The following is a 21,401-nucleotide window of genomic DNA, read 5'->3' as shown; positions in this document are numbered from 1 at the left end:
CTATTACCATTCTACCTGTGAGATCCAACTTTTAAAAACTTTTCTCCTACAAGAACTATGCAGCCAGCATATGGGTCTCATACATTAGTGCAATTAGGAACCCAGATATTGGCTTTCCATTCTCATGAGACAGACAAAAAAGGTGAGAACAGGCTGATCTGGGTGTCATGGCTTAGCATGAACACGTGAGCAAGTGAGCTTCCAGAGAGGAGATGGTGGCTGCTTCGCTCTTTCTCAGTCATCCTGCTGCTTCGCAAAGCCATAGTTTGGCTCAGCATGGCAACTGAATCTAGGATTGTGGTTTAGCTCTCCCAGGCAAACCATGTGCTGTCAACCGTAGGAGAAACCTGGGGTCGTATGCACAGTATTACATCAACACAATGATATACTGAGCAGGGTGTTGACTAAGAAGTAAAAGTGGATTTCTATTTCCACTTTTCATTCCCTCTGAAACTCTATTACAGTAAAGCGTGATCAAAGTCTTTGTTCAATGCACTTTTTCTCAGAGTAGGAAACAGAATAGCAAAGCTAATACAGTTCAAGTACAAAGTGTTCATCACACCTAGATTAAGTACTGATTCTAGGCCAGCGTATTCTTTTTCTTAAGTGTTTAGTACTATCCTGACTCTGTGTCACTGTGCCTGGTCACATTGTCATGTCATGGCTTCAGGAACTAACCAAAGCTAAATTTAGACTGGCCTTCCTTGTGCTGTTCAGTTCATTCACTATTACAAGAAGTCCTGATTATCATAAGTACTTTTAAGTTATGTGTGGATACAAATATATTAATGCAGAAAGTAGGTTCTGATTTCACTTTTACCATTTACTTCAAAGGCAGCTTACTCTCGGGAGTAAGGCTGCAAGAGAAAATAAAAACTTCAAAAGCCTTCAAACGCACCCCACTGATTTCACTGCTTCATAAGGTGAAAGGAATTAAAAACATGCGGGGGAAATTCCGGGGCAAATGCGGTTAGCAATATATAAGTTGTTCAAGAAAGAAGCAGAAGGAAGTATTCAGTGCAGCTTATAGTAGGTGACATGGGTGGCCTTTGAGAGATAATTTTCATGAAGCCTAAAGGACAAGCGCATTTGAGACATGATTTGAAAGCAATTGCTTGAAGAAAACCTGTTTTAAACTCCCCTCATTCCCAAGCACAATATTCAAACTTACTGCAAATCCCTGGCTTGGGGAACATTTCAAGTTAGTAAAGACAAAATTTACATTTAGGAGCCAGAGGGGGAGAATGCAAGAAGGAGGAAGTAAATAATGCTGTGAAAAAAATAATCCAGTTCATAGCAATGGAGCATGCAAACACACACACAAACCAACAACACACATGTATCTAATGAGGTATTTGAATATAAAACAGAAAGTAAAACCGGATAAAACAAAATGGTGGGGGAGAAAGAAAGCAAACATTTCACTGGATTTTGATACTTAGGTGGAATACCTTTAACACAACACTCATGTGAGATAGGTTAGGCCAGAGACAGCAACCAGGCGCATTTCATGGCTGAGTGAGGATTCGATCGTGTGTACAACCATTACAGAACACAGGCTTTTCCTATTTACTTGTAACTCAAATGTGTGTACAGTGGTACCTCGGGTTACAGACGGTTCAGGTTACAGATGCTTCAGGTTACAGACTCCGCTAACCCAGAAATATTACCTCGGGTTAAGAACTTTGCTTCAGGATGAGAACAGAAATCGCACAGAGGTGGCACGGCGGCAGCAGGAGGCCCCATTAGCTAAAGTGGTACCTCAGGTTAAGCACAGTTTCAGGTTAAGAACGGACCTCCAGAACGAATTAAGTTCTTAACCCGAGGTACCACTGTATGCCTTTTGAGGGCAAAATCCTTCCAACACAGCTTACAAAATTAAGACAACAGGGAACTATACAGTATTTAAAATACAATTAGAGCCAGTCAATGCTAAACCCATAAAAAAATCAGCAGCTAAAATACCAGCCTCCATAAAAATGGAATGAAAGGTTGAAAAGCTCTTTTCTCTGGTGCCTCTCAATCTAATAGATCCTGACGGCAAGCCAGAGAGCAGCCGTTCTTGCAGTCCTTCCGATAACCTGGGCCCCAACTGCTTAAGGCAGGTATGGGAAACCCGTGGCTCTCCAGGTGTTGTAGTACTTCATCCTTGACCGCCCATCATCCTTGACCACTGTCTGTGCTAGTTCTGGCTAATGAGAGTTTGAGCTAATGGGAGTTTGAGATGTGGGAAGTGCACACAGAACTCCCATCCCTTGGAGTGGTTAGAGTGTTGGACTAGGACCCAGGAGACTGGATTCTGAATCCCCACTCAGCCATGGAGCTCATTGGGTGACCTTAGCCCAGCCTCACTCACTCACAGCCTAACCTACCTCACAGTGTTGTTGTGGGATTAAAGGAGGACAGGGAGAACCATGTAAACCACATTGAGCTCTAGGGAGAAAATATTGGTATATAAGAGCAATAAATAAATAAAATAAGTAAACTGTGGGGTGGAGGCAACAACAAAAACAGGGTGCTGTTAAGCGCAAATGCTGCATGGGTGCTGGGCTTAGACTGAACCCAAACTGGCCTTTTCTATATCTCAGGGAACTACTACAAGGCTATGTGTGTGTGTCATTTTGTGGTTTACACAGCATATGAAGTTTATGAAGGGCCAAATCAACACACAGATCTTTCATATGTTTTGAAAAACACAGTTGCAGAAAGGAGTTGAAAATCAGCTACAGCACAGTTCCTCAAAATTAACTGAAATTAGGGATAAGCTGAGATTCTCTTACCCTATTTACTGAAATATATGTCTGTTGTTTGTTAACATGAAACAGAAAGTGTAGGAGAGCAATTTGAATAGGCATTAAATGTAACATCGCATTCACATTTGCATTACAAAACACTTTAAACACCATTTGTGAAAACAATCAAAGATATACAATCTGATCCCAAACATGTTTACTCTGAAATCAGTCTCTCTTTTATGACCAATTGTCCCAAATCAACAAGCCAGTGCACCAACAGCAGCACCTCACAGGAACAAACTGAAGGCTCTCAGTGACAGCAGAAGCCCCTCCCTCCTTTCCGCACCAGCAGAAAATACAATTTATCCCCCTGCCACTCTCACAACTCTATGTTTTCTGTCCCCCAAAAAACTTGAAATGAAATGTTGCTTTCCGAGAAAAAAGCAGTCTCAAACAGAAAATAATCTAACCCTCCCTTTTCTCCCTGAAAAGAAAGTGGTAGCTTTTTATTTGTATTAATGCGTTCTTATCTCTTATCTCCAATCCATTCTGCGAAGGCGAATAATAGACTTTTAGACTTCAGAAGACTGCAGTGTTTCAGCTTCCTCCCATCTATTTTTTTCCAGCAAGCTGAATACTGGTAAATAAAACCTGTTCCAGAATCAATCTCCAGTTCTAGCTGCATGGATATCAAACTATATATCCCACCGGTGCTCCCTTGCAACATCACCTCTCTCTCCCAGCTACCTCCTCTGCCTTCAGATTCATCTTTATTTACTTTCTCTGCAGCTTTTAAAGTATTGAGACCCTTGAGACCAAATCCTCTTTCTCTCTAGAATGGCTCTTTCTTCTTTTTGTCGTTACTTACAGTTTGTGAACCTTTGAAAACTACAGCAAAAACTGTGCTACATCATAATGTAAGTGACGTACCACTAACTTACACCATAATTTAAGATAAATACACTTTTAATGTTTTGGAGTGGTTTTTTTTTTTTTTGAAAGAAAGCAAACCTAATTTAATATGTTCTCATAAATGAATCAATAAGAGACTCTACCTCATTATAAATACCCTTCCGACACATATTTAGCATGTGCAAATGATACGTGAACCACTAAATGCTAGTTTCTCGTTTTTGCATAGTAGCAAGTCCCATTATCACAATAACAGTTTTTGAAAAGCCACTGGAACCATATGAATTTATACAAGTTACATACATGAAAGATCCATAGCATCTCTTTCTAAGTGAGCATGTACCTGAAGATGTTTGTGTCAGCAAATATTGTATGAATTGGTCTTTTACACTGGGTTTTCCAACTTCATTTCCTCCCAAACTGCTCACTACAAGGTTTGAACAGGACTTCTAATTGTTCTTTTAGTGTTCTTACTGTTACTGTTCCAATGTCAGCTAGTGAGTCTCATGGCTGTATATAGTCGTCCCCCCCCCCCCCGCCAACTTTGCGGTAGAACAGATTTCCTTCCATTTAAAGCATAACAGCCCCTGTTCCGCTGTTGCACCTCTATTTCACCACATAGGGCACATTCAGTGATCTGAAGCACACAGGGTTTTGCTACTACTAGGTAAAGGACTATGCAACAAGTCTGAGGCAAAAAGAAATTGGTTTTCCATGTGCTGATATTGGGGTAATTACTGGCACCAGCAGCAAATTCAAAATCCTTGTGTGCAAGCCTAGCACTCCTTTCGTTGCCTATACCAGTGACTCCTAAACCAACATATCTACAGTGAAGTTCAGGAATATTTGATGAAGCCAGTGTAGATGTGCTTCATCTAAATGCTGCAAAATGTCTTTAGATTGTACAAGCCTTGGCACTATATGAAATTTCAAGAAATAGGTAGGTTTCCAGCTAGAAATCCCTTACAAGCAATCAAGAATAAGCCATCCATTATTACTCTTTCAATCAATATAATATCAACAAACCAAAAGGTCATTTCCATTCACACATGTCTTCATAACCACTTTTAAAAACGAACATCAGTAATTTCAATTTTTTTTCCTTAATACACACTGCAGCAGGATAAATTTCAGTTAAAACGGATCTTTGCTATTCAGCTAATCAAAATATCCTTCCTCTGGCCAGCTTAATCACACTAACCAGGAGTTAGCACACATTTCCGAGACAATGTTAAATATAGACTATCATGCTAGGCAAGGTTACTGCTTCGTTCTCGTGCAAACTAAGCAATGTAAAAACGGCCCTCAGCAGCTTCTTTCCCAGAATCATGGTTCTTTAAAATGCTTTCTCTAAGGTAATCAAGTCCACTTTCCAATATAGTGAAACATTTCAGTGCATGATATTTTTCCTTGCTATTGTTTAGAAGGTCTAGAAATGCAGAATACTCATATTTCTAGGTAATGTGTCCAACTGCCCATCTGTTCTCAGTGTTAGAAGTTCTCTTCCTGAGCTGCAATAAAGGGCTAGCTTTTAAAACCTTGATTATGCCCTAAAGAGACATCTGCCTCAACTTGAACTTGCAAGGACAACTTTTGGGAGCAAGTGTATTGAGTTCCATGTGATTGCAATACAGATGTCTCAGGTTGGCTGCTGGATGTATATACTTCATCATGGTATACAAATGCAATTTCAAAAAAGAAAAGAAAAAGAGATTGGCTACTCTACAGCTGCTTGCCTCAGGTTTTTATGCAATGAAGCCATCACCACATACAGAATATTCCTAGCAAAGACGATGGCTTCAAAAATCACGTGCTCTTCGGAAAGCTTTTCATGAGAACTTTTAAATAAAATATATAGATACAAGCTATGTGAGCAGGCATTGCCCTGAGATAGGCATAAGGCTTCCCAGAAGAGTACATTGTGTTACATGCAAGTAATGAAGGGAAAGATATGCCTATGCACATTCTCCAGCAGAAAATAGAACAGATATAGGCAGAAGGGTACAATTATTCTAAGCACCATTTCCCCCTTGAGTAATAGCTTCAATTCCTTTCCTCTTTTCACCATCCAGTATAATAGTGTTGCTTGCCTCGGAAAAGATTTGAAAGAATGAGCAAGCAGTAGTAAACAAACTAAAGAAAATATTTCTGCCTTCCCATACAATCCTTGCTTCTGGAAGCGTCTCACAGAAAGCCAGAGAAAGTGTAACGTTTAAACGTCAAATGTGATTTATTAATATGCTGCTTCCTCAACAAGTTTACAGCAGCTTCAAAAACACAGAAGTTATAAGCATATAATAGTAGCCACAAAAACAACAACCATAAATTAATAAAACTATGTGCAAGTTTTTCCAAATATATTTAACTTTTCAAGTGCTCATAGGAATTGATGCACAGAAATCCATGTATCAAAATGTTAAAATAAAAGTAGACTAAAGACAGAAAAAAAACAAAATGAAATCCAGGTATCGTATTTCCAGTCCTCTAACCATAGTTTTGAGGCTGGGAATGAACGATGGTAATCTCCTCTCCTGCTGTGAGCACAGATTTCCTCCTCCCAGTCTCGTTTGTTCTAACCATAGTTGCCATGATGCCTAAACTGAGGATTATATTACCTAGAGTCTGTATAAATCTGTTCAAAAAGGCATTCGAACAATACTTCTGTTTCTTCTTACTCGGAAAGTTCCGTGACACAAAATGGAAAGTATTCCTGTGGAAAGGCTCCACGAAAACATTCCAAATAGCTTCTATTCAGTATGTTTTCTAACAGAAAAGTTGTCTTTTATGCATTTTCTGCCTACCATTCAAAGAGGAAATTGGCAGTGCCATCAATTATTTATTCAGTTGTTTGCCTGCTTATTTCAAAAGCCTGGTAGTCCATAATAACATTTTTTTAAAAAAATCTGAAATAAAATACCCACTTAAACATAAAATATGCATGGTATACATCCTCCCCCCCCCCAAATTGGCTTTGTGCATGAATTCTGAGGGTGTGTGACAAAAATAATCAGCAGTGACTCATTTTCTCCCCAAATTATTTTGCTTCCTATTATTCGAGTCACCACTGAGGGAGTCACTTTGGAGGGATTTGGAGAATCTTACTGAGGCATAAAAAAGGCAACATATGTGTAATGGTTCTAGGGGTTGCTCGTGCGTAAGTCATCGCTACACCTGGCTGGGTTACCTGGGTGAACCCTTTCTGTCTGGACAGCCACTCATCCATGGCTGTCTCAATCGCTGGCAGAATCCGTCAGTGGGTGTTTCTTGAACTTCTTCCAGTAAAGAAGCTCTTTGACACCTAGTCTCTGCCTACTCTCCCTGCGCGGAAGCAGTTCGCGGTCATACACGGGATAGTTTTGCTCCGACTTGCTCAGCTTCCTTGAGAAAAAGGCACACGGCCTCCAGTCCTGCTTGGCCCCTGGCTGCAAAAGGACCGCTCCGACGGCTCGGTCAGACGCATCCGTCTCCAGTCTCATGGGCTTCTCCAGATCAATGTGCAGGAGCTGCTCCTCCGAAGCAAACGCCTTCTTCAGTCTTTCAAAGGATTGCTGGGCACTTTCTGTCCACGCGAACTTCTTTTTGCTACTGAGACAATCTGTGATGGGCACGGTCAAGTGAGTGAAGTTCTTTATGAACTTCCTGTAGAAGTTGCTGAACCCTAAGAACCTCTGCACATCCTTCCGGGTTTGGGGGGGGCTTCCATTCCAGCACTGCCTTCACCTTGCTTGGGTCCATAGCTAGGCCCTTGTCTGACAACTTGTACCCCAGAAACTCGACCTCTCTGGCATGAAATTGGCATTTCTCCAGCTTGACCCACAACTGGTGCTTCTGCAGTCTCTGTAGTACTTCCCTGACGTCTCTGACGTGTTGCTTCTCATTGTCTGAATAGATTAAGATGTCATCCAAAAAGGCTATGCAATTCTTGTACAGCAGGGGCCCCAACACGTGGTGCATGAATGCTTGAAAGCAGGCGGAGCCTGATTGTAATACAAATGGCATGAATAAGTACTCAAAAGCCCCTAGGGGGGTGAACATGGTAGTTTTCCATTTGTCCCCCTCCCTTATCCTAATCAAATTGTACGCTCCCCTGAGGTCCAGCTTGGTAAAAAATTTCGCCTCTCACTTCGTGCTTCTCCTGAGCCCGCGCTTCCTGGCGTACGCCAATAGCAAGCACAGCTTTGGTGAGCTCATCCATCGACCGTGGGCGGGGCGGGGGGGACAACTCGTCTTTCACTGCTGGGGACAGACCCTCCTCAAAGAACATTTGTATCGGTTCAGAGTCCAGATCCCACCCGAGCCGGTGGATTAACATCGCAAAACGCGACCAGTAGTCTCTGACGGACTGGCTCCCCTGCCTGCACCCCATCAATTCCCACCGAGTCACACTTTGCTCCACTTTGCCGGAGTACATCGCATCCATTGCCTGGAAGAATTTCTTAAGGTCCTTCAAGGCATCATTTTGCGTTGCCATTAGGGGCCTGATCCATTCGCGCGCCCCATCCTGCAGATGCCCCACAATGTAAGCCACCCTCTCCTTGTCATCAGCAAAATCATCACTATGCAGTTCCAAAGCATACTGTACTTCCGTTCGGAAAGCATTGTAGTCCTGGGGCTTCCCACCAAACTTGTGTACCAGCCCCGGTACCTTCCTTGCGATGGGGGTGGGTCTGACCTGTGCATCCTGAGCCCATCTTTTGTCCAGCCGTGCCGTCAGGATAGCTACATGCTGTTCCAAGTCTTGGTTCCTCTCTACCAGACTCTGCATTGCAGCTGGTTGCTCCGGCTCTCCGGCTGTCCCTGTTCGGCTCACCGTGCTGCCTCTCTGGGGCTTCGCACAAGCAACATCAGTGACTGACGGATTGCTGTAATGGTTCTAGGGGTTGCTCGTGCGTAAGTTGTCGCCACACCTGGCTGGGTTACCTGGGTGAACCCTTTCTGTCCGGACAGCCACTCATCCGTGGCTGTCTCAATCGCTGGCAGAATCCGTCAGTGGGTGTTTCTTGAACTTCTTCCAGCAAAGAAGCTCTTTGACGCCTAGTCTCCACTTACTCTCCCTGCGCGGAAGTCTTCTGCACAGGGAGGGTGTGGGCAGCGGAGGACCCGTGCTCTCCCCGCTGGTCTCCAGCGAGGAGTCATGGAGCCCCCTCGCCGATTCCCCCATCTGCCCCCCTTCTCCACTGGTGCTACACTGATTTCCTTCCCCAGCAGATGGGCTGCCTCTCTCCCTCCTGGGACGCTCTCCGGCATCCCTCTGGAACCCTCCCTCCTCCTCTGGCTCCGATGGCAGTTCCCTGACAATATGCTTACTTGCAGTTGGTGAATTTGGTATGGGAATTTCAGCGACCATTTCAAATGGTGATTTTGTCCCCCCATATATATTGGGTGGAGACACATTTATCATTTAAAAGTGATTCCAGCTGCTGCCATGTTTCACTCCCCCAGAGTGCCTTGAGAATTATACTATCCTCTAGTGCTAAGTGGAGAACTCTGTCAATTACGGCAAATGTATTCCTCCCTCCCTCTCCCCCAGCATTCTAACTCTTGTGTCATTCCTGTGAACTAGAGAAGAAGCATGACAAGGGTCAGAGTTGATACTGCTGCTACCACCAAAGCCACCAGCAGATATGTTGTTGTTTAGTCGTTTAGTCGTGTCCGACTCTTCGTGACCCCATGGACCAGAGCACGCCAGGCACTCCTGCCTTCCACTGCCTCCCGCAGTTTGGTCAAACTCATGCTGGTAGCTTCAAGAACACTGTCCAACCATCTCATCCTCTGTCATCCCCTTCTCCTTGTGCCCTCCATCTTTCCCAACATCAGGGTCTTTTCCAGGGAGTCTTCTCTTCTCATGAGGTGGCCAAAGTATTGGAGCCTCAGCTTCACGATCTGTCCTTCCAGTGAGCACTCAGGGCTGATTTCCTTAAGAATGGATACGTTTAATCTTCTTGCAGTCCATGGGACTCTCAAGAGTCTCCTCCAGGACCATAATTAAAAAACATCAATTCTTTGGCGATCAGCCTTCTTTATGGTCCAGCTCTCACTTCCATACATCACTACTGGGAAAACCAAGGCTTTAACTATACGGACCTTTGTTGGCAAGGTGATGTCTCTGCTTTTTAAGATGCTGTCTAGGTTTCTCCCAAGGAGCAGGCATGTAAACTGTAGGGGGGGAATAGACCTGCACTCCCTGCCCTGGAATATTTTGGCAACAAACGCTCCTTAAAGTGCCTAGCTGAAGTTGGTGCATTTCAGTGCAGGAATCTTTTGCCCAACGTAGGGCTCAAACCCACGACCCTGAAATTAAGAGTCTCATGCTTTACCAACTGAGCTATCCCAGGCTTCCAATGGAGCTTACTCCCTACTCTGTGTGTTTAGGAATTCAATCCTCTGCACTTTCATTTGGGAGCACACCGAGCTGAACTAAGTGAGGTGTACTTCTAAATAAACATGTATAGGATTGTGCTGTAAAATGGTTAAACAAGGAGGAAGTTTAAAAGTGAGTGACATTTCCTTTAATTTGCTCGCGGTAAACACTTACAAAGGAACATAGCTTTATAATTAATCATTGTCTCTTAATAATCCTGAAAGCTTTTTGTTTTAGAAAAAAAAATTCAATATCTGCTTTGTTAGCCTAAAGCATTTGCTTTGTTTCTGAAGTAATTATTGAATCTGACCTTTACCCCCTGCTTTAGAAACCTGACACTGTTCTAAACCACACATAATTAAAAACTTAATCAAAATAGAAAACCATCACAAAAGCAATTACAATTAAACTTTGCATTATACAACATGCGGAGTTGTAAGCTCATCCTACTTTCCAAGCACCAAATTAATATTAAATGGGAAATTTTTGTGATAACAGCCTGAATAACAGAATGATGCCTACATTTATTGAAGCCAAAGACAGGAGGCAAACACAGGTAAAGCGGGAAGCTAATTATAGACAAGGCAGAGAAAGAATTATGATTCAGTTTTAAACAGTATTTCCAAGGACTCCACGCATTTTGACACCTGTAGCAGAAAATCCAATTGGAAGCGCCCTCTGCACTCTGATTAAAAACATGAATCCAAGTATCTGATGATTCAACACCCTCTACTGATGCCTACAATCTGCTGTCTAAAGATGGTTGCCTCACCCTGTATGATGCAAGCCCTAGAATGTGCACATAAAGAAAGGCAACTAATAAAGTTCATTTGTTACATATCTTTATTCATTGCATAACCTTCATTGCATATCTTTAGGCACCAGGCAAAAACATTCCTCTTCTCCCAGGGCTTCAGCTAATTAAACAATCTACGGCCTTTAAAACTGCAGGGGCTATTGTTTTTGTTTGTTACTCCGGTATGTATTTTTATGTTGTAAACCACCCTGTGTTCCTCAGATGAAGGCAGGATAGATGAAGAAACTTGAATAAAATACTGGGGGGGGGGCTGCCCCTCAAATATTTTAGGGGTATGTGTGTGTGAAGGAACCTTGGCCTAAGGAGTTGGCTCCTATGGATGAAGGGCAGTATAGAATTTATAATTTATAATTATAATTATTACTCCCATAATCCCATTGGCTATGCTGGCTGGAACTGATGGAGCTGGAATCTACAACATCTGGATGGTACCACATTGCCTATCCCTATCTTTAAGGATTATTATTTTATTTTTTCAGTACAAAAATGAAAGGTATATATGCCATCCATAGTAAAATAAAACAGACACATAGAACTGCATGTTTTTGCATTTGACATTTTAAGCTTCCTTTTGTGAAGAAAGGTATGTGACAGGTTTTTAACTACATGGAAGAAGCTTGTGGCCTTATTATGTTAATCTGTAGCATATCTTCATGAATAACTACAGACAAACGTAACAAAGCCTCATCTCTTTCTCTCCTTTCTCTCCTTTAAAGGCCTTGACTCATGAAGCTGATAACATCTTACAACCCCGCCAGAAAACCTAGCTTCCTCCAATCAAGTGTCCTTTTGAAATATAGGGAAGAAAGCAACGATTACCAGAGAACCGGCACTTCAGATAAATACAGTTATTTTATTCCTGATCAAAGCTACAATTTGAAGTTTTCAATTCTTGTCTTTGATCAAGGAAAGAACCACACACTTTCCATTCAAAACGTTGAAAACTTACTAAAGAATGGTTTCAGCCTTACTTCAAGTTATCTGCAAGATTAGGTATCTTGAAGCAAAAAGAACAGTTTTCCCAATAATCTTAAACTTTATCAAGAATATGCAAAGGAAATTCTAGATTATTATTATTTTAAAAAAATAACTACCAGTTTAATGTAATATAAACTTATCAAAAGAAGAATATTAAATGAAAATTACATTTAGGAAGAATTCTGTGGTGGAGGAGCAATTCCGTGACAGAACAACTGTCACATTCAATGTCCTTCCAGATGGCCAAAGGCAGGGTGGTTGGAGTGGCTTTTCCCTTGTCTCCACCATTAAAAAAGAGATTTATCTTCCCATTGACCCCTGTGGAAGGGAACTTACTATACCAACTTTGGAACTGGCATACATTTGGGCCCTTCTGAGGTGGGGGTGTTGAGTGAATTAGGGAGCTCAGGATCCTCTGCATCACCCTACACACCACCCCTTCCTCACCACACGCATCACTAGGATAACACTGCTGATGGAACATCTATAACCATGGAGCTTTCCATAGGTGTACTGAGGGAGGGGTATTGACAGTATGAATGCCACCCTACTGATGGGCATCCCTTTCAGAAAGCAGAACAGACTTTACATTGTCCCCAACAGTCACTCAACTAGGCTTTATCCAGCTTTGGAACTGCTCCACATTTGCATGTGTCAGAGCTGCCCGAGGTCCCAGCTCACAAAGGACCAATGCCAGTCCGTTGTTATGTACAAAAGTCTTTATTGAAACGCAGTTTCGATTTCAAAGCCGTGGCGTGCAGCCCTACGTCTTAAACCCTAGACCGCTGAAGCTCCGTCTGAATCTCCTCCCCCCAGACACCAGTTTAAGACTCTAGCCTTGCTCCACCTCTTGCTTTGCTCTTTCCTCCTCTGGGTCCGCCTGTCCGCTGGGGTCTTGCCCTTTCTAGACTCTTCTGACACTGAGTCCCCTGAGTCTTCCCCTCCCTCCGGCGGGCTTTAGGACCTGGTTCCCAATCCGGGTTACCTGCTGTGCCGCGCGCCTGTACATTCAAACTTGGCGCGCGCGCCCAGCTGGCAACCTTCCTCCTGACCGTTACACTGCTCCTGTCACTGCTTCCCCCTTCAGAGAGGCTAGCTGGACCTGACCTCCCCTCCATTCCCTCACTCTGCGATGGAGGCGTGGCCAGCCCTGATTCATCTTCTCTCCCTGCTGGAGGAGAAGCTGGTCCTGATACATGGGACTCTTCCCCCCCACTACGCTCTGGTGGAGGAGCTGGTCCTGATCTCTCGCTGCTGCTTTGGGAGTCCCCGCTGGCCCCTTGCTTCTGGTGTGTCCCCCCTGGGACCCCCCTTGCCCTGGCCGTCGGCGCCCCCCTCTGGGAATCTTCTGATTCGCTGGAGAAGCTCATGGAATCTCTCGGGCCACTCTCATACTCCCCTACGCTGCCCTCAGATTCTTCCCCTTCGCTCTCCATTTCCTCTCTCCCCTGTGCCTCTGCTCCTGAGCCCCTGACAGCATGTTAAGTTAAAATTGAACCAAAACTATTCCCAGGTATGAGTATACTTTGCTTATCTCTAGCTTTCAATCAGCACTGTGTAAAAGTGTTCACTTACAGCACAACCCCTATACCTTCTACTCAGAGGTAAGATCCATTGGGTTTAAAGGGGTTTAGTCCCAGGGATGAGGGCAAAGGATTGCATCCTTCACAATTTACAATATCCTCAGCCTTGCTGATATCATGTCAACATTGGATTCAAAAATGGTGCCAATGGGATTTGTTGTTGGGATTTAATTTTTTTTTTTAAGTTATTTCCACAATACCGGTAATTGTTTTTAAATAAAGTTGTCTACCCTACTAAAATAATGCCTTTGTATTGGAAACTGAAAAGGGAAAAGATTGGATTCAGCTGTAGAAGAATAGCATTTAAAATCTTTTAAAATATTTCCTACTTTGCATGTGTACCCCAGAACTAATATGCAAAAGAGCTATGCAAGACCAATGGAGCTCTTTTACATTCTACATAGTCTTGTATAAACACAGAAAAAGCCAAAGACATCTTGGCAATTTGGAAGCTTGCTAAAGCCACTGTTTTACAAAGCAATCCTGAAATGGTTCTGGTTTTATTATTAAAGAATGTACCTCCTCCTGATGTGCTAAGACTGAATTAGGTAGTACAATTAACCCTCAACACAGAGTTATCCATTAAACTATACACACACACACACACACACGACATTTCTACTATGCCATGCTTGTGACAAAATTATCATGAAATACTTCCTTACCTGGGGATATTATATAGAAGAAATCTTTAAATTCATCCATCCATACTTCTGCAAGCCGTCTATTGTTCTTGTTAATTACATGACCGGTACCCCCAGGAAATGTATAAGGCGTAGCTTTTCGAAAGACGTGACCAACATGTGAACATGTTACAATCTCCAATGAGCCTCCACACTGCCAGATCTGAAATGCAAACAGGAAATCAAAATTAATCAGCTTGTTTTCAGACACCAAATTAAATTTTAGGCTGCTACTTATTTACTGTACCAGGACCACAGGGTGAGAAGTTGAAGCTCAGGCAACATGTCACCCCTGAATTTCAGCTATGTAAAACTGCAGGTGCCTTTACCAAATTGATTTACTTGGGAGATGTCCCACTGATTTCAGCAGAGTTTAGGACAACTCAGGTCACAACTTGGGGGGTACATGACAGCAAATTCTTGACACGGCTGTTATTAAACTGTTGAACTCTCCAGATATGGTGGCCCAATCTGATCTCAGTCACAGGTGGCACAGAGACCTGAATACCAGAAGTAGGGAGGGCCCTGATCAACTCATTCTCTGCAAACCCTGATATGCACTGATCTCATCTCATGGAATTAGATGTAGTTATCCTTACATAAAAAATGATTAGAAATTTGTATTTTCGGAAGCAAACGTAGAAATGTGCATCTTGTGAGAAAGCACTTTCAAAAATACATATTTAAATATTATTCAAATGCAACTCTTTGAGTGTTTTTAATGATGATGGAATGGGACAGAATGGTTGGATGAATGAATTGAGAAACACCAAAATAAGGTGTTTCTACCCACTTCTATTGGGAAGTGCTATCAATTGCAGGAGTCATTCACAGATCTCAGACCTATGAGACTGCAGCTCACAAATCTCACCGTAGGTCAAAACAATGAGTTTCATATTATTGCAGAAGCAGACACAGAAGATTTGCACATGTTTCCCCATTGCCTTCTGTAACATGTCATCTAGCCTTCAGACAACTGACATTTCATGCTGATTTGATTTTGTCTCACACAAACCAATAATTGCCTTCTGTACCGGAGTTAAAGCGTGAGGGATATATATCACAACATCCATTTTCACCAGAAAATGAAAGGTCACCATATCAAATACAAGTCATATACATCAGCTCTTGGCTCATGGGAAATGTGTCTGTGATCACAGCACTGCTAAACTGTCCTATGGAGCTTAGAAAGAAAATCTGCAGAGACACAAGCAAATGGCTTGTTCCACAGCCTAATACACCACACAGCAAGCTGGATAGACCTTGCTAGCTAGCGGGTGCAATCTTCTCTCTTTCACAAACACACACCGTCTAAATGTATTGGCATATAGACAGATTTAATCACTAAACCAAGGCACTGATAAGTTAGTATCTGGCTTAATTATTGTAATTGGGTGATAGGATTCAGAGAGGGATCCTCACATGGCTTAAGTAGCACCACAATTTTTGGCTGCTTCTCCATGCTAGCAATGAATTTTTCATAGCACAATAGTTAAAGGGAAAACCCCAAGGACAATGAATCCATTTGTCTTGCAAGACTGTTGTGAAGGGCCTAAAGTACCTGCATCTTTTTAGGTGATCCAGGCATATGTGTTAATAGATTTCTATTTGTGCTCTCTCAAATTGTGTGGTGCTTTAAATATTGCATCTCTCACTCTGACCCTGATTAATGAAATCTGGTTGTATGTTAAAGTGCTTTTTTTGTCACAAAGGGACTGGAGATTAACATTTTAAAAATCTGGTTCCAACTGCTCCCACACCATCCTACCAGACTATCACTTAAACTTCTATTAAAAGGCTGAACTTGGCCAAGCATCTGTTCTAAAGAAAATGAATCTCTATTAAAGTCCTCGGCATTCCAACTGAACATGGCTACATTTTTGTTAAGTAAGAACAGAGTCGAGCATTTAAAGATTATTTGTATTAGTGGAAAGGTTGCTATAGAAACTGATTGCAGAGTTTAATTAGTTCTAAAGCAATTATGCATGGTTATATTGGTGTATGTGTGTGTATATATATGTAAACAAGTTGAGATCATCCATGACAATATCAAAAAAACTTTCACAGTTCAAGGGCAAGTAGCCAAGTCAAGAGCATAGCAAAATTTGAAAAATGACACAGCATTGTTCTGGGGGTGTGCGCTTGTGTGTTGTTGTTTTTAAAATAAAAATAAAAATGTAACTATCAACAACCACCAACCCCTCTCTTTAAAGAGGTAAAAAAGTAAAGGACCCTGGACAGTTAAGTCCAGTCAAAGGCGACTATGGGGTTGTAGCACTCATCTCACTTTCAGGCTGAAGGAGCCGGCATCTATCCACAGATAGCTTTCTGGGTCATGAGGCCAGCAGGACTAAACCATTTCTGGTGAAGCAGAACACCGTGATGAAAACCAGAGCACATGGAAATGCCATTTACCTTCCCACCACAGCGGTACCTAATTATCTACTTGCACTGGTGTGCTTTCGAACTGCTAAGTTGGCGGGAGCTGGGACAAAGCAACGAGAGCTCTCCCCGTCATGGGGATTTGAACCGCTAACCTGATCGGCAAGCCCAAGAGGTTCAGTGGTTTAGACCACAGCGCCACCTGTTCCTCTCCCTTTAAAGAAAACTCAAGGTCTTCCAATGAAGCTGAATGTTGGAGGATTCAGGACAGATAAAAGTTCTTCATGCAGCACATTGTTAAAATGTGGAACTTGTTCCCACAGGAGGCAGTAATGGCCACCAACTTTTAAAAAGTACTAGACAAATTCATGGAGGACAAGACTGTCAATGGGTACTAGCCATGATGGCTATGTTCTCCCTCTGTTGTTAGACACATTATGCTTCTGAATACCAATTGCTGGAAACTGCAGGTGGGCAGAGTGCTGCCATAATCAAGTCCAGTTTGTAGGTTTCCCATGGGACTAGATGGGTCATTGGCCTGATCCAGCAGACTTGGTCCTATAGCTGTTTGACAAGAATAGTCCTACTACTAAGAAAGCTCAGCAGACACCAGTAATTCTAAAAGGGAAGTGTAAAAAGCACAGAATGCGGCATTTGGCTCAGAATCCAGGTTACAGAATATCTTCGCTTTCATTTTCTAAAAGGAAAAAGGGCTTAGCTCTTATGACTAAGGAAAGAAGCTTGAAAAAGTGCATCACTTTCCCCTATGACTAACAAAAACCAGTCTATATAAAACAAACAAACCAAAACAAATAAATTGCAGAATAAATTACAAATGTGAGGGGGAAATGACTAATTGATACAGATTGCAAGTAATCAGTTGAGACATAGGAGTATTTTAGAGATCAGTTTTAATCTTAGATATCCCACTGCCTCACTGTAGCAATTTGAGATGACCAAGTCAAAATGGACATGGGTATGAATCTGTAGAGCGCTTTTATTTCAAAGAGAGAATATGGTGATCCATGTACTAAAACAAATGACTCCAAGGCTTCAGCCCAATTTGTTCAGAGATCTTCAAATCCCCTCACTATATGCAGACATTAATGTGACTGCTGCTTGCCAATAGTCTAATTTGCTACGGATTTAATTAACAGTTTAATTCCAGTAGGCTGGTAGACTTAACATATGCTCCCACCAAGAAGTTCAGTGGGGTTAGATGGAACTAAATCAGAAAGAATTATTTGAAAAGTCTATGAGTGCAAACCCTGCAGAATGCATTGTGCTGAAAAGCAGTTTTTGCTTGAGGAAATTTTACAGATAGCTGGCAGTGAAATAGGCAATTTAGAGACACATTTGGAACTTGTATATTGCTCCCCAGTGAATATGAGTGACTCTCCCTTTGGGTGCTACACTTATCCATGGTAAGGATAGTTGCATTACATTCAGAAGACATCTTAAGGCAGCCCTGTTCAGGGAAGTTTTTAACGTGTGATTTTACTGTATTTTTGGTTTTTATGGAAGCCGCCCAGAGTGGCTGGGAAGGCCCAGCCAGATGGGCGGGATATAAATAATAAATTATTATTATTATTATTATTATTATTATTATTATTATTATTATTATTATTGCAGGGCTAGCCAATGCGATGCCTTAATAGGGTTTCCAAAGTTTGCTGCTGTACTGCTCCTGAAATATGATTAAAAGCTGTTTTCTTGAAATAAAATAAATTTGAGCATTTCCCCCCTAAGGACACCCCTCAAACCACACTTCATGCCTGCAATAAAAAACCTCAACCATACCCTGCCGTTCCCAACCAAGAAAGATCAAAGCAAGCTGCCAGGCTTCCATCTATGTTTTCTCTGCCTCTTCCCCTCAATATACTTTCAAGATTAACTTCTGGTGCTGTGGTAGGGCCTGGATCCATAATTTTCCCTAATATGCAACCAGCTCACACGGTCAGGTAAATGCTGGTTTAGAGAAGAAAAGGCGTGTGCAAATTTTCAAAGGATTTCCCACCCACCCCTTTGAAAAGTCTGCACAAAAACAGAATGGGATGGGCTTGATGGTCAACACTTGTGAAATGCCACAAACCAGATTAAGAACATTTTGTCCACCACCATTTTCTTTTTTCTTTTTTACAGGAATATTTGGGGGGGCTGGAACGCAAAACATGATCCTCAGTATACCATTTCCTACAAGTGTCTTGATGAAGACGCATCATGACCTGGAAGATCTCCTGTTCTAGGTTCTCAGCTTTTTAGATCAGAACCATGCTTTTACTCTTCCACATTGTTGCTGTTTCTTCTCAATGCCACACCAATCCCTAAAAACATGCACACTTCACAGATATGTCTACAAGGTGTATTTTATTAGTTGCAAAATGAATCTGCCGTCTTGCCTTCCCCTTTCATTTGATTATTAATCTGTTTTCCTCTCCAGGAGCTGGGCAATGTACTTTTTTGTTTTGCTGGTACAAGTCACTGTCCTTATTTAAAAAACAAAAAACAAAACAAGAGACAAAAGCAAAAACCTGGCAACTGTGCAAGCAGTGGGGGAGGGGAAGAATTTCCTTTCAAGCCAATTTGTTACTTAGATTCCCCTAGTCAAGCGAAAGCACAGCTAGGCTTCAGATTTTCACGTCCTGCCAGCAGCTCACTCTGTCGCAGACTATACAATGCAAAGCGGAAAGTGACAGACTACAGTATATAATTTGGAATCATTAAACCCACACAGAATATATTTAGAACATGGAAAATCTATCGTGTCTTCAGGTTTTTTTTAATTAAAAAAATAACCACCTTGTAAATGTTTACAAACTCCAGTATTTTTGAAAATTTAACACTATTTGGGCTCTCCATCCATCCTAAAAGGGCTCAGACTACATACTTCACCCAAACACAGTGGTTTTATGTTTCACAATAAGAATCCTTGAATATCATCTAATTGCACCATGGACATGTTTTAGCTATAAGCATCTAATGAAGGTACCAGCATGGCAGACAAAATATGTAGCAAAACATCGCAAATGACATAGTTAATTTTTTTTTAAGGGTGGAAATCACAACAGTGCTTATTGAAGAATCCGGATAAGAAAAGCATGACTAAGATGCTGTAGACCAGGGGTGGCCACTCCCAAGACAATCTACTCACAGAGTTAAAAACTGGCAGTGATCTACCCTCTTTTTAGGGGCTCAGGTCAAAGATATGTAGCTTTTTATAGGGGAGCCAAAGATGTTGAGCTTCTTTGGGGGGGAGCCAGTGATCTACCACAGACGTCCAGTGATCTACCAGTAGATCACGATCTACCTGTTGAACATGCCTGCTGTAGACAATGTATTATATAATATCCAGTGCTGTTTTTCTAGAAAAAGGCGTGTCAGTATTCTTTTGTTCTCTTATAATGGAAATGGTGTCCACCTGAGAGATGCTGGAACTGAGTGCCGGTGAGTTCTGACTAAAAATATATATATATCTGATGATATATGAAGGGACCCTATGTTATCTGCAATTCCATGAATATAGACTAAGGCTACAATCCTATACTCAATTAGCAGTTATTACGCTTCAATGAATACAACAGAACTTATCTCAGTAGATAAGCTAGCATTGTACTGCAAATTGTAGGCCCAGAATATCACTAAATATAAATTTGCAAGGAGATTTCCCCCCCCTGTAAATCCTAGTGAAGATTTTCAATACCAATGTACTCAAATTCATGTAGTGGTTGGATAACTTGTCAGTGGTGAATTCACCCATACAACGCCAACTCCATTCCCTTCCTTTCATCACAAACAGAACACACTTAGAGGGACCAATCTATGGATCACACACCACATTCAGCTGTCTTAAGTCACAAAGATAATACAATCTCCCTGCAGATATATTGTGTGCCTAAAACAACAGGCAAACGTAATATAAATCACACCACAAAAAGAGTTTGTTAAGATGAAATAGTTATGCCCTTATTATTTTCCATGTAAGCTACAGAGATGGAAGTTATTTGCCCTTTAACAAGTAGTGCACAATTATCCTGTAGAATTCACAGTACCAACCTGTGTCTTTCCAACATGATTTTGTAGTTGGAATGGGATGGGACAGAACTCCTGTTACCACTGCTTTGCTGGGAGTAGCAGCTGTAGCACACTGCAGTGATGTGCTGATGGTGTTCCTCACCTTGGCGTGGTAGGTGGGGTGGTTTTCCAGCTCTCACAGCCATACCAGGGGCCAGGAAAAACACACAAAACCTCAGGGGCCAGTTGGGGTTTCACAGCAGACCTGAGTGAAGACTTCACCAATCCTGGTCCGTTCTGAGAGCATAAAGGTGGGGTGAGCAGTGGATTTGTCATTCCAATCTTTGTGTGCCTTCCCCTCCCACACTTCCTACTTTGTTGTGGTTGTATAGTTGTCCAAAGGGAATGAGACAACCGAAGTTTCAGACCTTCTTATGAGTTAGTGTAGATCGCTGTTTGCCTATAGACTGATTGGCTGTGTCTGCAGGTTTTGCCTGCCTCACAGCAACCATCACAACTTTGGGGTGTAAGAAGCCCTGGGCTGAGTCCCTAGTGGGGATGGGCAGGGATGCCCCCCATACCATAGGGCAATCCTTAAAGGATTGTGGAAGATGGCACTTCCTGTCCAGATGCCCAATTCAGGGGCTGAAGGGCCATTCAGCACCCTGCCAGTGACCAAGAGGGATTCACCAGATGCGGTTCACACTATAGAGGGACCCATAACATTGGTCAACCACAAATGTCCATCTGCCAATGGGCAGGCTGGTTGATCATTGACTACATGCCCAATGCCTGTGCCAAACCTGTTTCATCTGTACTCAATCAAGCTGAGGTCTAATTTGAACCCAATACATGCCTCTTGGTATTCATCTGCCCTCTATGCAGCCTAGGTCCACAATGGCCATGAGGTCAGGCACACACTCACAAAATAAACCTGTC

At 42.3% G+C, this 21,401-nt stretch overlaps 1 protein-coding gene across 2 annotated transcripts in view; it reads right to left on the bottom strand.

Annotated features, from left to right (window-relative positions):
- The window catches only part of GALNT13 (polypeptide N-acetylgalactosaminyltransferase 13), a 161,389-nt gene that overhangs the window by 40,755 nt on the left and 99,233 nt on the right, over positions 1–21,401 (bottom strand). For both annotated transcript variants that reach the window (XM_079979338.1, XM_079979339.1), the window contains exon 8: positions 14,052–14,232. In XM_079979338.1, coding sequence (XP_079835464.1) covers positions 14,052–14,232 — 181 coding nt within the window. The remainder of the gene's footprint in view (positions 1–14,051; positions 14,233–21,401) is intronic.

Source organism: Podarcis cretensis (genome assembly GCF_951804945.1).
Source record: "Podarcis cretensis genome assembly, chromosome: 1".
Lineage (NCBI taxonomy): Eukaryota > Metazoa > Chordata > Lepidosauria > Squamata > Lacertidae > Podarcis > Podarcis cretensis.
Note: the sequence above shows the minus strand (reverse complement) of the source record. Positions and strands in the feature narration are given on the sequence as shown.